The 16,918-nt window shown below is 41.0% G+C and overlaps 1 protein-coding gene across 1 annotated transcript; it reads right to left on the reverse strand.

Annotated features, from left to right (window-relative positions):
- Nucleotides 1-1,028: 1,028 nt before the first annotated feature.
- On the reverse strand, nucleotides 1,029-16,854 carry LOC145456172 (uncharacterized). The gene is made up of 13 exons (XM_080334238.1): nucleotides 16,727-16,854; nucleotides 15,155-15,480; nucleotides 10,443-10,585; nucleotides 8,958-9,128; nucleotides 8,331-8,476; nucleotides 8,099-8,274; nucleotides 6,822-7,061; nucleotides 5,023-5,200; nucleotides 4,806-4,943; nucleotides 3,938-4,120; nucleotides 3,106-3,276; nucleotides 2,250-2,380; nucleotides 1,029-1,250 (listed from the first exon to the last, which is right to left on the reverse strand). Exons 1-13 carry the CDS (start codon nucleotides 16,773-16,775, stop codon nucleotides 1,161-1,163), a joined length of 2,142 nt encoding a protein of 713 aa, XP_080190364.1. The 5' UTR covers nucleotides 16,776-16,854; the 3' UTR covers nucleotides 1,029-1,160.
- Between the last annotated feature and the right edge of the window lie 64 nt (nucleotides 16,855-16,918).

The raw sequence follows: 16,918 nt of genomic DNA on the forward strand, positions 1-16,918 counted from the left end.
ATATTTGCGTCAACGCCGCGAAATCCCAGTTATAGGCCTTAAACTTCGAAAATAAATTAACCATTACCATCGCTGGTCAACCTATTTCCAATTCGGAAAATGCGAAATACCTTGGGGCTCGACTCGAATATGTCCTGGATGAGTCACATTCAGTCGCAAGAAAAAAATTATCACGAAACTGTGGTCTGTTTTACGGCCTTAGAGACTATATACCAGTCTGGGTCCTTCTGATTCTCTTTAAATCATTTTTCCTGTCGAAGTTACAATATAGCATCATATGTTGGGGGTTGCTGGTAAAACTACACTGAAGCCGCTAAAAAACTACAACATCAGGTCCTATCGGTATTATAACCAGGGCCCCAATGGGACCAGGATGTGTGTCCAACAAATCACTGCTCAACAAATTCGGTACATAAAATATGCGGGAACTAGAAATTGCAAAGTTTATGTGTCAGTTCCACTGCGACCATACTGCCCCGAAAACTTCAATGAAGTCTTTACCTCGGTATCAGAAGTGCGCAAGCACGACACACGCGCGTCCACGTCGTCCAACTATCATATGGTTGTCAAAAAAGAGCATTGCTGTATCAAATATGCCGGACCTGAAGTGTGGAACAGTATCTCGCTGGCTATCCGACAGTCGTCAAGCATGTCCACAATCAAGTCGAAATACAAGCAATTTTTGCTGAATAAATACTAGTCAGCCCTCACCATTTACCGGACCACCACCTGACATATCGATCTGGCCTTCCGTCACTTGCCACCTGATTTTATCGCTTGCCTCTTTATAATATCTTCTTTTACTTCCATTCATTGTGCATGCCTCCTCTTTACGTCGCCTAGGCCCAGGTGGGTGTCTGATCTTGTAACTGCTCCTAGTCGTTTCGGCATCTTCCTATCATTTATTGTATTGCGGTCTTGTGATGTTTTGAACAGCCCTAACGTGCATTGACAAATGTATACAGATGGAACAGTGTGCCATACAGGTATCAGTTCACAACTCAAACATTGTGCATAATATCGAAACGTTTGTTTCAAATTATATATTAATCGTGGCGCCACGGAAGCAAACTGTGAAGTGCAGGACTCGCGGCACAAGATTATATTAAATCACAGACAGAACAAAATAAAGATCCCGCCGTGGACAATGAAATTCAACCTCATCCCGTCATCTGTTCATTGCGGCATTTTTGCTCGACACAAGGAACGTCCTGCGTAATTGGCATTTGACCGCAGTTACTTTGTTGAACCTGAAATATCATAGAAAATATACAGTATATAAGGACGGGACAACATTCCAATGCTGTGTATTTTCCGGCCCTCTCTCAATTCTTCATGTGAGACCGGGTCATATTAGGAATTAAAATGTACGGTCTTACCGAGAGGGTCTGTATTTCCACACGTGTACCACTCCTGGAACACGGGAGTGGATATACACCCACCACAGATGAAACCAAAACCTACCTCAGACTTATACCGCGGTGTAAATCGAGTACAACATTTTAATCCAGCTTATGCATGCACGATTGCACGTATAGGATTTATGACCGCGATCTATTTTTATTTTCGACCCTTTGCGGCCCTTTGGGTGTGAAATATTTCCTAGTCTGTCGTATAGCAGTGATGTATCCAGGGTTGCCGTACCGTATTACTCAGATTTTGAAGGAAGATGCGTGATAAGTAGGCCTACTACATTGTCTTTCTTCCGAAGATTTGTGTCTAATTTTGACTTGCGTCTTTCTTAGTTAGGGTCACCATACGTCCTCCTTCGGGAGGATTTATCCTCCGAGGACGCCTAAATGTCCTCCTTTTTGAGATTTTTTCCTCTTTTTTGATAAAATTGTTTAAATATAGTGCCAAATTCGACTTAGATACAGTAAACAAGCACCGAAGTAACGCTCCGGCGGCTATTTCGGTAGGTGATCCGGAAACTTGACCTTTTTTAGTCAACCACCTATAAATCTGAAAGAAAATCTGTATTTTGGGCGCTGACAGAGTAAGTTGACCTTTTTTAGTCAACCGAACGCGAAGTCGGGAAAAATTTACCTTTTCAAAATCTACCTCCGTCATTCTAAGTTAGAAAATGTTTAAAAAGTGTCTTCCTTTCCCTATTCCAAAATATGGTAACCCTACCTTAGTATATCCTCATTTCGGCAAGTCTGGCCGTAATTAGATTTTCTAAGACGTCAGCTACTCGGACTGTTTTGCTGTCTATAAGTTTTGATCCATCCGAGAAGATCGCCGCTTACCTTTACGTAGTCGCCTGGCCCCAACTTGGCAAAACACTCCAGAGTAACTTTGCGGATTTTCTGATAAACGCAGTACCGTCCCGTGTTCGGGTCCAATATACACGGCTCTACATCCTGCACCCAGATGTAAGCTGCGGAAAATTAAACCATGAAAATTACATTCTCGCTAAATTGGTAGTTTGCGGTACGAATGGTCTGAGCATTATGATTATATTACATTCTTATACATATTATAGCATATATATGCCGGACTGGAGAGATAGCGAAATGGTATAATCCACATCTGCAACACCAATGGGCTGTGGGTTCTAGTCCAACCGAGGTCGACTCCACAATTCCTATGGGTTGGAGGTTTATCTAGGCTCCTCCTCGCCATCTCATCTGTGTAAGCGGTGTCTTATAAAGCCTAAAAGTGGCCGTGCTATTGGTCGGCAGCTACGGAATAAAAATGCGGAAAATTAGCCTGGTGTAAGTGACCATAGTACTCGACAAACACCGTGAATACCACAAACAATATGCCGGAGAGGCAAATGAAATTGAGAAATCATGGAACATCGTCATTGCCACGACGATGAAATGCCCACGAAGAAAAATCTCAGAGCCACAAGAACGCGTCTTTTCTTCACGAATACAAACTCTCGCAAAGAGCTTGAAATTTTCAGATTTTCCAACTTAAATTAGAATTGAAGTTATAGCTATACACACTGTTTTTTCCGAATTAGACTGGAATTAGAATTATAGCTACACAATTTTGACCAAATTAGATTAGAATTACAATGGCAATACATGTTTCGTGCACTATGTGTAATGTGCAAAAGAAATGGCTTCGCCTAGCACTCTCAAACATCGAACTTACAGCATGCTGGCCCAGTGCATGGTACGAGTCTTTCCCAAATTCCATCGCAATACGCGTTCACTGTCACACTTCCTTGTCTTATACATTGCCTGCGCTGCTTTCGAAGTCCTTTATCGCCGCATGAAACGCTGCACGGACCGCTGAAAATCCAGCTACCCCACGAGCCAGTGTCTGTGTGAACGAATATGGTAGCACCTTATTTGTCAGGTTATGTTGTTCGTCTCGGAATCAAAAGCTCATGAGTACAACACACGCGCGCCCTTGAAGAACAATGATCGTATGATCAGGACGGAATACAAGAAAACATATCGTTCTATCAAATATGCCGGACCTCAGGTGTAGAACAGGATCTCGTCGGATCTTTGACAAACGCAGAATGGAAAAAGTCAACTCATATCGTCGGTAGAGCCACTGTTTGGAGTTTGTAACCGTAATTTACTGGCCAATCGTATTTTTGCCCATTTTCGTTGTTTGCGAAGAAAGGTGTTGCTAGAATAGAAACCCTATGGCCCGTGATATAATGTAATAGACCAGTGGTTCTCAACTGCTGGTCCGTGGCAAGTTTCCTACTGGTCCGCAACAAATATTCGAATTTAATATCTCAATTCCAAAATGCGGGAAGATGGACGTATATTAATTAGGGTAATAAAACATCAAAGTATGAATTGTGTGCGAAGTTTGGAACGAATATTTCTGCATTGTGTGGTAATAGAGATTGCATGGTCTGCTATGGGCGTATGTCACAAGTTATTGTTCCGACTGAGCCTATGTTTTATGACTTTAAATTGTTGAACCTGGATTATGCATAATACTCTACTATCGGCTCTATTACCCTGTAATGGGCATTGCGCCCTCCGACACGATCGGTGTTCTTTCTCCGGCAACCCGGCACAGAAACGATCAGGCATAACGCTCTGACTATTTTTCATGCATGTCCTTTTCCAAGTCTCCATGCCAATTCCACACGAAACGCTGCAAGGCTTGTGTAAGGCGAATGTGCCCCATGAATACGTATCTGTAAACGTTGTCGGACATGTTTCGCACCTGTCGCATTGAAGTGCAGCTTTCTCGACAAGGAGCATTTTTCGTATCAAATGTTTTTATGCTCTGGTTTTTATTCTAATCTAAAAAATGCGACAGGAAAACTGAGTATTGTATAGTACGAAGTAAGCAAAGCTTGATATACAGACATTTCCCATTTAAATACTTGGGAGAACCAACTCTAATTTGATATGAAGTGAATAGTTCGGTTTCAAAGTTTTTGAGAATTCGTAGAGTGATTTGAAAAAGCTGGCAATTTTCTGGTTGTTTAACTCTGATCAGGACGTATCAGTCACGAAGTGGTTATAACGGTCATTTGTATTTATGATTTTCAACAAATTGCGGTATACAGTGTGAAGTGAGTAAGTATGTTCTACTGTGACCGCGTATAGCGATTAACAAAGAAGAAATCAAGACATGAACTTAGTAATAATACCCGTTTCGCTTGACTGGTGATCGGTTGTCAATCAATCGCGTTAACATTATTGTACTGTACAGAGTCTGTACACTGTACAGTACTCGCCTGACAGACATTGGTTGACAATCAAGGGCTTTCCGCGCTGCGAATAATAATTCTACCAAACAATTAACTACTGCGAATTCGGGTGAATGAATGTCGATGTCATGCACGGTTTTCGATGAACTCGTGAGCTGAATACCTGAGCACGGACTGCCATAGCATGTTTCTGAACTACCTCCAAAGCACTCTCCAAGCTTGGAGCATTGTCGATATCTATAGCCGCTTTTACCGCAAGGCGCATCGCACGAACTCCACGCACCCCAACTGGGACTTGGCGCTAGAGTAAAATGGATATTGTTATTTGCAAATATTCTTTCATATGTGACCTATTAACTTTAACAGCAGAATGTTCATACTTGGACACGGTTCGCCGTAGCATACTTGAGTGCTACTTCCCTGGCAAGAACCCGGCGTGGACAGTCCGGCGGTCAAGCATTCTCTCGTTTTACTGCCCATCTGCCCACACGAGGCACGGCATTCGCTCCACGAGCTCCAATTAGGAATGGCTGGGGCAGGATTGTAAGGGTCTTTATTCTGCGAAAAGCATACCGCATTTGTAATAGAAGAGGCTGCGTAGAATCAGGGGTCGGGAACCTCTTCCGACCAAACAGCCATATCGACACTCAATTATCAATAGTATAATTCTTAAAGAGCCATACATCGATATCAACTGTTACGCCAAATTCGAAGATCCCTGACGTCAATCAGACACGAAATCAGCATGGGATTTATCGTGTGCGACATATTTTCTGCGTAGACACAGGTGTGATGTTATGACGCCCGTGCTAATCAAGCCGTTTGCTTTATCCGACAGTTTACAGCTACAGTGTTCGGGAGACGTTTGGAAGCTAATTATTTTCAATTTTCTTTCCGTGGTTAGAGCCATGCGATATTTGTTGAAACTTAAGGCAATTAAAATATGCATTTTAAAGCGAACTCAACAGTCATAAACAACAGTGAACGTGCGAATTAACTGCATATTCTTCAGTAACTCGACTTTCCAAGGAATCCGTGAAGCACGCTCAGGGGTAGCCGCACACTCCAATAATTGTTTTACTGGCAGTGACCCGCTGTTGAATCAGTTGCGCCAAGCCGGGGAAAACGTTCCTGCTTTAAGTGTTGCAGGTTTATCTAGGCTCCCCTCGTCAGCTCATCCGCGTAAGCGGTGTCTTAGAAAAAAGCCTAGAAGTGGGCCGTGCTACAAGTCGGCAGATGCGGAATATCGGCCTGGTGTAAACGACCATAGTAGTCGACACACACCATGAATACCACAAACAACAACAAGCCGGGGAAAAAACCTTGAGCGGCTGATACCTTGTTAACCGATATCATTTGGTTAACTTTACCACTCAATTCTCAAATTATTCGGCGGTAACATAACGTTGCGATACAATCCGGCCTGCATTTTAACGGGGTGACGGACACGCTTCCTAACAATCGGGATTTGGATTAGTATATTTCAAAGTTGAAATTTGTCACTTCCGATTGAGCCCATTTCTCGCCGATGATCAGGGAGACAATTTGAATCGGAAAACTGTATTGTCATAAAGGCGTCGCCAATTTCGCCTTTCCCCTGATCGCTCAGTGCGTCGCGTAATACAAGAGTTCAAAGCGTGTGATGTTGGGCAGAGCAAATTATGGCATTGTATGGTTGCCTGCGTGATAGCTACTTTGATTTTGCAACCACAGAAATTTTGTTTTGAGATCGACGAATTAAATTTGTCCGATGAATACCCCGATAGAAATTGAAGACGTCTACACCATTATAGAAAAAAAATCTATTATATTGGACTGGTAAACGAGCAATTATCAGCCCTCAGCCCGCAAAATTGACATAAATTTTAGGATTTTAAAAAGGGGCGTTCCGAGCCCCTAAAACCTCCAGAATATTGACCCTACAACAAATTCGCGCAAATTGACAAATAAGGGGCAAGTTTATCAAAGAGCCATATATGGATCGCGATGAGCCATAGATTCCCGACCCCGGGTTTAAATGGTAATTATGATGGTTTGAATCTAAATATAAAATGAACATACCTGTTATGATGAAAGTTACATTGGAATCAAGTTTATTTACAGACATTTCCGGAATCGGGATGGAGTAACATTATTATAGACGATCAACAATCGAAACCGTTCGGCGAATAAGGCTTACCATTTTCCTGTGGTAGCAAGCTGGTCTAACGCAGCAACCCTCAATGTCCGATGAAAAGTCAGGAAGATCTGATGATTTCAGTTGGACGAAAGGACAGTATGTCTCGGATACCAGGTTATTTGCGGCATAGGCAATGCAACAGTCTTTATCGCACCCGTCGAATTTTGTTTGAAAGTCTGTAGGTTCAGCCCCAACATAGCAGGGAAGTCGTCTGAACGTTTTGGCTTTGTAATTAAACGGCTGGAATAAAAGTGACATGTTCGTGGTTTATATCATCCGAATCACTATACAGCATCACACTATATCAGTGGCTCCCAACCGTTTTTCTTTAAATCCCACTGCGGATCTGCGCCATATAACTTCATGTGTACCCGTAACCCGTGAAACCTTGCTGCCCGTGCTAAATCTCTGACCCCAATATTCGTTATCGAGAATTCAAAAATAGTTTTTGTGTACAACAAGCCATTAGCGACACATGCAGTCCAGAGCAGTGAACTGGTAACTGTAATCGTGGAGTTAAGCCTCCGTACATAAGTATGTATAGACTATATGCATTTATTTTACAAGTGCGTCTATTCCCCACAAGAAACCCCTGAATTCCCCACCGGTTGGGAACCACTGCATTAAGCGAAGCCTACGTTCAATATATTCATGACAAGTATATCTCATCAATGGGAAAATTCACTATGAACATAAAGCGAGGTCAATTTATATGGTACTCCGCTTAGCTGGAGACCAAGAAACTCCAAGATCAAGAGACTCTTTGAGATACAAAATTTCAATATACAATGAAATAATATTCATATTGAAAGTAATTTATACGAGAATGATAGAGGTCACTTTGTTATATCCTACAGAACTATGTAAAAGACAACTGATTTGAGCTATTTCGAGACGGGTCCTGAACGTGTGCTTATGGTATGTCGAATAATATTGAATGAAAACATATTGAAATCATGGGCATTTGATCATAACGTGGTATGAATAAGTCCAGCGTCCGCATTATCCAGATTCCTTTACATTTCCTAGTCTTTCGTATTTATAAGAGTCAATTTCACAAATAATGGACTATGATAATTTCGCTAGGGTCAAATATTTTGCTCATAGTCATCTCAGTGAGGATAAATCAAATAATGCAGCATGTTCCTCGGATATCGAGAAGAACACTATCGAATGGGTATCAAATCAAAAGAGAAATTTCTGGAATCCAAAACAGTTACGTGTAATCCACAAGAAATTTCATATTCACTACAAAACATCTATGTACAATACATTACTTCTGCAGAACAACTGGTTTCCTCTGGGTCGCTGCTGTACAGCGAGGGATAAACTTCCGTTTGTCCGAAAAGTCGTTGAATCTCTCCGGTAGGCATGTAACATCTCGAACCCACAGGTAAGCTATCGTCCCAACAGCCGCTCACAAGACTACACTGAAGCTTGGTCTTGGATGCCACTGTCGAAAGAGAGCTAGATGGTCAAATTGAAATTCAAAACGTGAGTGATTCCCACCTGGATATGCCTTCTTTGGTCCATCGAACAAACAAGCAGCGCGGCCCCCAATGCTGTAAAGGCTGGAGTCGAAAAGAGGCTCAAAGGTTTGAAGTACAGCGTCTGTTAGCCAGGCATTCCACGGATGAAATTTCTTCGTTGCTGCTCTGCAACAGGAATTGACTGTGACTGATGACTTTGATGGGTCGAAAATAGAATTTATTGAAAATACACTTATACGTAGAGTTGCATTTAAAACAAATGGGGTAATAAAACACTTTGTTTGCACCCAATATAGTCGACGTATACGATATGGAATGGTTCAAAGATATTTTTTCGTACGGTTATGACAGGAGATATAAGCCTTTTCCGTCATATGAGTCATATTTACCCTGTATTTTCAATTGTCAATGTAAATCTGCTGTGACGTCACAATTCAAAGACTCGTGACGCAATAGCTAAAAACAACAATAACAACATCAACATCAATAAAGAAGTGAACCCCACATAAGTTAGCTATCATTATGCTTGAATCTAGAACTCACAAAAGGAGACAAACGGGCTTGACTGAGACGAAAAAAGTAGCTAGCCACTAATATACGGAAACGGATACCCACAAGCTATATATTTACGAACTGAAATACTCACAGCCATTGATTAGATGTCGCTCCTCTGTAACACAGAGGCGTCCCTATCATGTAATCTCCAAACCAATCTCTCATATAGCGTAATCGATAGTCGTAACAGCAAGTTGGATCCGAAAGGCACTGTATTGGATCTCTCTCACGCGCAGCGTCCAAGCGTCCCCGACAAGGCGTTCTGTAGTAATTGAACTGTGTCTCTAGTACCATGCAATTACGGTTCAAAATCGTCCAGAGCTTGGCTAATGGTTCTCAAACGCCCACCTTATCGTCATATAATAAGCTACAACCAAAATGCTGGCAATCCCAACGCATGGAAGGTTACTTAAATAAGAAATTAGGACTATACACAGAGCAATAACAACAATAGGTAAACCGCGCCAAGCGCAAAATTCTTTTCAAGTTGACTACAGCCCCGCACCCCCCGTTCCAGAAATACTGGTCTAGGCCCAAGTGGGTGACTGATAAAAGACTACTGCTAAAGTCCTTCAGACACCCTGCGATCTCTTCGTTGTATCGAATTGTATCGTAAAATATCCGGTAAATGAAGAAAGAAAAAAGCAAGGAATAGCTTCTACAATAGGGCTAACCTACCATATTTCGGAATCGGGAAAGGAAGACACTTTTATCAAAGTTAGTTTATCGCAATTAAAAACAGCTGATTTTGAAATATTCACTGGAATTCTTGTAGCCTCGCTGTAAATGCTGTAAAGGAGGACGAATTGCCAAACGAGAGGACATTTAGGTGTCCTCGGAGGACGTTTTCAATTTCCTAAAAAAGGAGGTCATATGGTAACCCTATTCTAAAAGGAGCAAGGAAGAAAGATTCACATCGAAGAAGACTATTACATCGTAGACTTGGATGCCAGAACAAGAGACCGCAACTGGTCGTTTCGGCACCCCTGTCTGTTCATAACATCACATTGTGTCTTGTATATCGCATTGCACATTGTGTGTGCGTCTTGGGCAGATGGAAATATAATCTGACGAATATTGGTTATGTTGTGGCATTTTTAAATGGATAATAATATTAATTATGAACTCTACGACGATCTCCGGGTATTTGGTATTCCGATAAAGAAAAATGTCCACGTCTGCAAATTAGGATTTGTCTTCCTTTTCCAGGAAATTAAAAATGTCCTCGGAGGACGTCTAAATGTCTTCCTTTTCGGCAACAGCTAGGATGATGGACAGGGGGAACTGAAAATCGGCCTAAATGACGCGTAATAGGTAATGCGGGAGTCGAGTCAAAGTGATGCCCTTTACACTTTAGTCAACGCAACACGGTTTCAAGTAGTTTTTCCAAAATCAGCTGTTTTCAGACGAACTTTTAGGATTTTGAAAAAGTGTCCCCCTTTTCGGTTTCCGTAAAATGGTAACCATACGTAAAGCATAGTACAACGGTACTGACTGGTCCCAGTGGTGAGATGGCGACGATCCTCCCATAAACCGGAACAGAGTAATTTATTGTTAAAACAGCGCATCAACTGACCTGTGACACATTTTGATGCTGACCGGGCACCGCGGAAAACGAGAAGACCTGGACGGACTCATTCCGACTGTCACTCCTTGGTTTAGAGCGTTTTTCGCCCTGTTTTGGACTGTCGTTATATCCGACTCCGAGATGTCTCCAAGCTGTCGAATGACCGGTACTGTTAGTAATTGAATAACGCGTAGCGCGATGGACACAGTATGACTAACAGTAAGGCTGTATTCAGAACATGTTTATATTTTCTTAGCCGTGGCGTCACGAATATTCTATTGTGAAGTCATCAGTGGATGTCGCTGACAATTGAAAATGTATAGTGAATATGAATCCTTGTCTGAAGTAAACGGACCAAATTTATATCGTTGACCAGGACTATATCGTCTTGCAGCGTTTTTACGATCGGCGGTTATCATAATCGGAACAGTCTTTCCGTATCAATAATACATATCTACGTTCCATAACAGCTGGATTATAAATCTATGGATACGTGATATAACTGTTTGACCGACGACGATTTCGAGGTTTCGAAGCATTTCATTTTGTATACGTCGACTGTACCGGGTACAAATAGACTGCAGGCCCATGGCACATGTTTTTTTTAAGGTATTTACACAATTATGGCACAAGTAAGAAAAGGAAAATAAAACAATTTTGTTAATTTTAAATGATCTTTTTTAAAAAATACTTTTAGAATCAAACAAAGTCTTTTAAAATCATTTTTTTAATGTAACCCTGGCTGTATCGCATACCATTATAAGCGATAATTCGGTGGGCGTAAAGCCATAAACAACAAATTTCAAATTGATAAAAAATTAATGGCAAGCCGAATGTGCAACGTGTGGCAGCTCGTAAACATAGGCTAAATAGTACGATTATATCTCAAATCACTGCAGCAAATTGACGCATTGGTGTTGCAGTTGCTGCCCAATAGGGCTGTTCAAAAACAACTTTTTCCCGGATTTCGGGGATTCACCGATTGAATTGTTAGGTTGCCTAAAAAACTCTGCACTTCATGTTCGGCTCGATTCCAACTGAAAATTTGAGACCGCGCAAGAGTTTGAAAATTTTGAATTTAATATAAAATAAAGTCAACACCGGGATATTGTTGAGTTGTCTACTAAAACGACGCAAAACAAATGTGACGCAATTTCAATAAAGGCGAACTTATTTGAGTTCTTCATTAATTATTCTGAGATTACCCGCCACTCAGGCTATTTTGCTACAAGTTGGCAGCTATGAAATACATAATGAATAAAATTGGCCTGATATATATGATTATTTGACCAATGACCGTAGTAATCGACAAATACCACGAATACCACAAACAACAGCAAGTTTTCCAACTGCAATAACTTGGCTTCTACCGGTTGGAATTGGAAGTGAGCAAAAATTATTTAGGTTTGACATTAAAATTTGAATCTTTTTAAAATAATTTTTATAACCAATTCAAAATTTTCAAACTCATATGAGTTCACATCTAACAGTTGGCATTTGGTATGCAGCGTTTTTAAGCAGCATACCAATTTAATCAGTGAATTTCGGAATCCGGAACAAAATATATTTTGGAACAACCCAACTGTCCGCCTCTGTCTATATTCGAGATAAATCGCGTGGAGCGCAAAAATCTTCTTCAGTTGACTGCAGCTTTGAGAACTACTGGTCTAGGCCCAAGTGGGTGACTGATTTAATAGACCTCTCCAAAAGTACTTCAGACCAGAGTTGGATCAATTACAATATTTTAATTTAATTACAATTACAATTACAATTACTTCCTTGCATGTTTCAATTACACTACAATTACAATTAATCAATGCTAAAAATATCAAATTACAATTACAATTACAATTACGGTTAAACGTGTAATTATTCACAATTATAATTAAATTAAAATTACTTTTAAACAGGTAATTGATTCAGTAAAGAGGTGTTCTTTGACAACCGTAGCGACGTAATTAGCAACAATCTCAAGCTATTCATGTTTCATTCTGATATGTAGAATACCCTTTAATTAAAAAAAACTCGAACGTATTCGAACTATTCCTAATCATGAGTACTAAAAACTACAAGCACAGAAAAATGTTTCAAGCGACTGTTAAGAACAAAAGGTATGAGCGACTAACAGCGAATAGGCTACAGGACAGTCAATGAAATGTAATCAAACGATTGCGCTACTCAGAGCTGGGTCAGGATAATGAAATGTAATCGGTAAGGCGTCAGCGATAAGGATGATACCGATAAGGTGTGTACAATTAAAGTAAATGCAAAAGGAAAGAACCTCCTGATAACTAAGAATTACAATATTTTGGTTCGCATTTACATTTTCACTTGCTCGGAAACTGTTAGATTGCATTTGATGAACATTAGGGTGCGAAAAGTTTCTGGCCCCAGTAAATTTGGCCAAGATTGTAGGTAAGATTGGGATAACATCTCTACAAATGCGTGATCAAGTTTGATGAAGCCTTGGTTTGAAACGTGAATTTTTTTGCTATTGTTGTAACAAGCCTCGGTACTGGTCAGAGATTAAAAAAAATTCGACCGTGGTGTAGGAAATGGTTCAGCACAGGTTTCAGAATTGTTTATTCGCTGTTCATCCATTTTTGAAATATTAAGATTTAGTTTAGCCCACTGGTTCTCTAACTTTTTTAGACACGCCCCCCCTTTATGACAGTGAATATTTCGTGCCTCCCTTATCGTCATAGCACACAATGAAACCAGAAAGTTTGCAATCTTTACATATAGTTTGACGGTATGGAAGGTTATGACTGTTGATGAGAGAATTCCCCAATACGAAATTTAAACTATACACCGAGCAATAACCATAAAACGGAGGGGAATCGGGCCAAGCGCGGAATAGATTTCAGTTTACTGGAGCGTCGCGCCCCGTTCAGTTGCTTTCACGCCGCCCTAGGGGGCACGCCCCCAGTTTGATAACCACTTTTTTAGCCTATATTGTAATTCACAAAGTTTTCTGTTGCTACTGAAGTATGGAAAACAGTTTAGCGTGACGCAGCACGCATAGAACACCGATGTAAATAGGCTAACTATTACATGTGGTGACTGTTCACTAAGGCCTTAAGGCCCCTCGTCGTCATCCTGGTTCGTACCGAATTTTGACTGGTGCGACGAATAAATGATTGATTAAATCAGAGGTCTCAAACACGCGGCCCGCGAGAGCATTTTGTGCGGCCCGCGACGGCATTTGGGAATTTCAAGCATTCAAGTGCCATTATCTTTTTTTAAATATACGAACTTAAAGTTCACGCTAAAACTACTGTAAAAATCACCGAAATCTCAACAAACTTCTTTATCACAGCACTTCTAAATGTTAGCATGAGGTATAGAAGATCAGCTATTACATCACATTTGTAGTTCATGATGATAGAACCTGACCCGTTGATGATTCGTGACAGAAATTTGTGATTTGATTTGATGCCACCTTTCGTAAATTACTAGATTTCGGATTGACTGTGTGATTAAATAAAAATGACTCGAGTTGAGTCGGGTCAAATATTAAAATCAGAGAAGGACTTGTGGCTCGGAACGGTGACTTGGTAATCCTACGGACGAAAAAGTCTATGAAATTTTCATGGAGACTAGTAATATATCAAGAGGTCGTATCAGGGATATATAGAACTCTATATATCCCTAGGTCGTAGCCTATATAGTTTTCGTTGCGCAGGGTATATAGGTATCTAATCAGGTCAGTATGGCAAGCATTGGTATTCTGTGACCACCGTGGCGTATAGGCTAGTTGGTTACATGCTGGGTGTTGTTTGTTCACTGTATGCATGTAATTATCAGTGGCAAGTAAGGTAGTAGTAGGCTACGCTCTACAGCTGTAACACCAATGAATTCGTCGGCGATTGGACAGTTCTATTCTAGGGGTTCTTAACCAGGGTCCGCAGACCCCATCGGAGTACGAAGCACCACATCAGGGTGTACGAGATGTATTGTGGAATTAGGCCTATATGCTGTGGAATATTTCCTTGCTAATTTGTTCAACTGGAAAATAGTCTTCAAGCTACGCGCGATTTTATGAGAATGGGCTTACTGATTTTAATATAGGTACCATCGGAAATTGTGTTGAAAATGGACAGGAACTCCGTGAAATCTTATTGGAAGCACAAGGGTACGATCGCTAAAAAGGTTAAGAAGCAATGCTATTACTATGGCTCAATAATGATTATATTTAATTTGTTGTTGATGTGTTCCAATAATAATCGAAAGAAAAATCTCACGCTGATTTAATTTTTGACTTTGATAATGACAGTAACAATAGCATATGCTTATCACGACTATATCAAAACCCGGATTAGGCTACACCGCTCAAATGCTCTGATATCAGATCAATCTTCAGTTGATTTCAAAATGTTCTGCATAAAATTTTGGCACGTAAAAGATCCACTAGCTGCAATATTATAACCCGACAGTTTTACGATTTCATGTTGCATCCTCTCGCATGATGTCTAATAACTTAATAACTCACTAATTAAACAAAATTATGCCCGGCACAAATTACAATTGATCCAACTCTGCTTCAGACAACCTGCGATCTCTTCGTTGTATCACATTGTATAGCAAAATACCCGGTAAAGAAAGAAAAGAGCTTCTAAAATAGGATTAGCCTACCGTATTTCGGAATCGGGAAAGGAGGACCCTTTTATCATATATACCCCTCTGTCTGTAAGTTTGGAAACATATTCAAATTTTCTCACCTGACCATCAGCACGAATATCATTGGACGCCTTAACCGCTTTTTCCGCGAATTCCCGTGGATCGGCTGCTTCCGGCATTCCGACGCGTTGTGCCCAGTTGTCAAAACCTCCGTTTGGCGTATTTTGAATATTCCTCTCGACGTCCAGTATCCTGACCCAACAACTAACTTGCCCGTTGCTATCAGAAGCGGAGCAGCATTGCACTCCCTGCCACGTTCGCACACTACACTCTTGGCTGTCTGCTTTTGCGTGGTCGCCGCAAGGTAAATAGTTCATGCCCGTACTTGAGATGAGATCGTCAACGCACGTCCCCGCATATATGCGCGCTGAAAAAGAGTTCGAAATATGAGAAAATGTTAGTGTCGACGCCAGTGCGAATTCGATCTTTTAGCGTTAACGCCCGAAACCATTAATATACAGTAGGGGTTCTTAACCCTATTAGGCTTCTAAGAGGTATATGAAAGCCCAATGTTGAAACTACAACTCTAAAACTGCATTTACGTGTATAACATTGGACCTTATTTTCAACCTTTCGTCAGATTATCAGCGAGCACCACATTTTACAAGTTATTATCGTTATTAATCGTGGGTTTCAAGGAGTGCCTGTCGCCGTTTCCGGCCTTGTGCGCCACGGACAAAATGCGTTCTCTATGATAGGATCTTCATGCTATAGCACCGAGATTCAAAATAATTTTCAACTCTATTTATGCATGTTACATGAAATTATAAACTCGGCGGCCGGCTAAATTGTTTTACTAGTGGAAGTGAAGTGATGATAGCGTAATGGTGAAGCGTCCGGCTTCTTGATCTGTAAGTCGTGGGTTCTATCCCCGGCAGTCAGGCCAAAGACCTGATTAGTAACACTGGTGCCCCTGACTTCCCCGCTTGGTGCTCATGTATTACTGGGGTAGCATGGAGGGTTGTTGCAAGACTTGGAAAGCTTTACAAGGCTATATCTGCACCTTCCTTGTCCATCGGCATATTCATATCATGCACTCATGTTATGCATATGCATGCATGCACAGCACATATCGTGTGTGTATGTAGCCTGTATCATGAGTAGGTGTATATGCCGCAAAAACATCATGGACAGAAATAAACTATGTCCTTTCCTTTAAGAGCTTCTTCTATATATCTATTAGCTTTTTAGGCCACAATTAGGACTAGGCGGAAATTATGACGTTATTAGCTTTCCAACTTTCGCGTTAGGAGTCCGCGCAACAACCGAAAAACAGTTCAGGTGTCCGACTGTCCTTGTCCGTGCTAGAAATAGGTATAAAGGATCACTACTGTACACCACAATAGCATACGTCGAAACATATCCTCTCAATGGCGACTACTATGGTATCGATGCCGCAGTTGCGTGTTACATATAGGATTGCAGTATGCCTGGTATTATCAACCATATATTTTGATCAGAGGAGAGGAGGCTAATTCCAAAATTGCGTCTGTTGAGTCGATGAAGAATATCACAGCCCTATATCTGCATTTGGGTACGGATCTGACTCATTTGGCCGAACTTCTATCAGCCTACCTAGTGAATCAGAGTAAGGGTACTTGGTCATATCAAACCTGGCGCAAAACATCCCAATAGCAACAAATATAGCCACCGAAGATCCATCTGTAGCTTTCGGAGGTCAGACAGCTGACAACGTGAGTCGAATATAACAGGAACTGTGTCGAATGTCTTTAAAATCCATGTTGGCCACAACCAACTATACTACCCGAGGGCAGAGTATAGCTCGTTTAGTAGTATACGAAGAT

The sequence above is a fragment of the Botryllus schlosseri genome, chromosome 14 (genome assembly GCF_051294905.1).
Source record: "Botryllus schlosseri isolate E-star chromosome 14, Bs_hap1, whole genome shotgun sequence".
NCBI classification, from domain to species: Eukaryota; Metazoa; Chordata; class Ascidiacea; order Stolidobranchia; family Styelidae; genus Botryllus; species Botryllus schlosseri.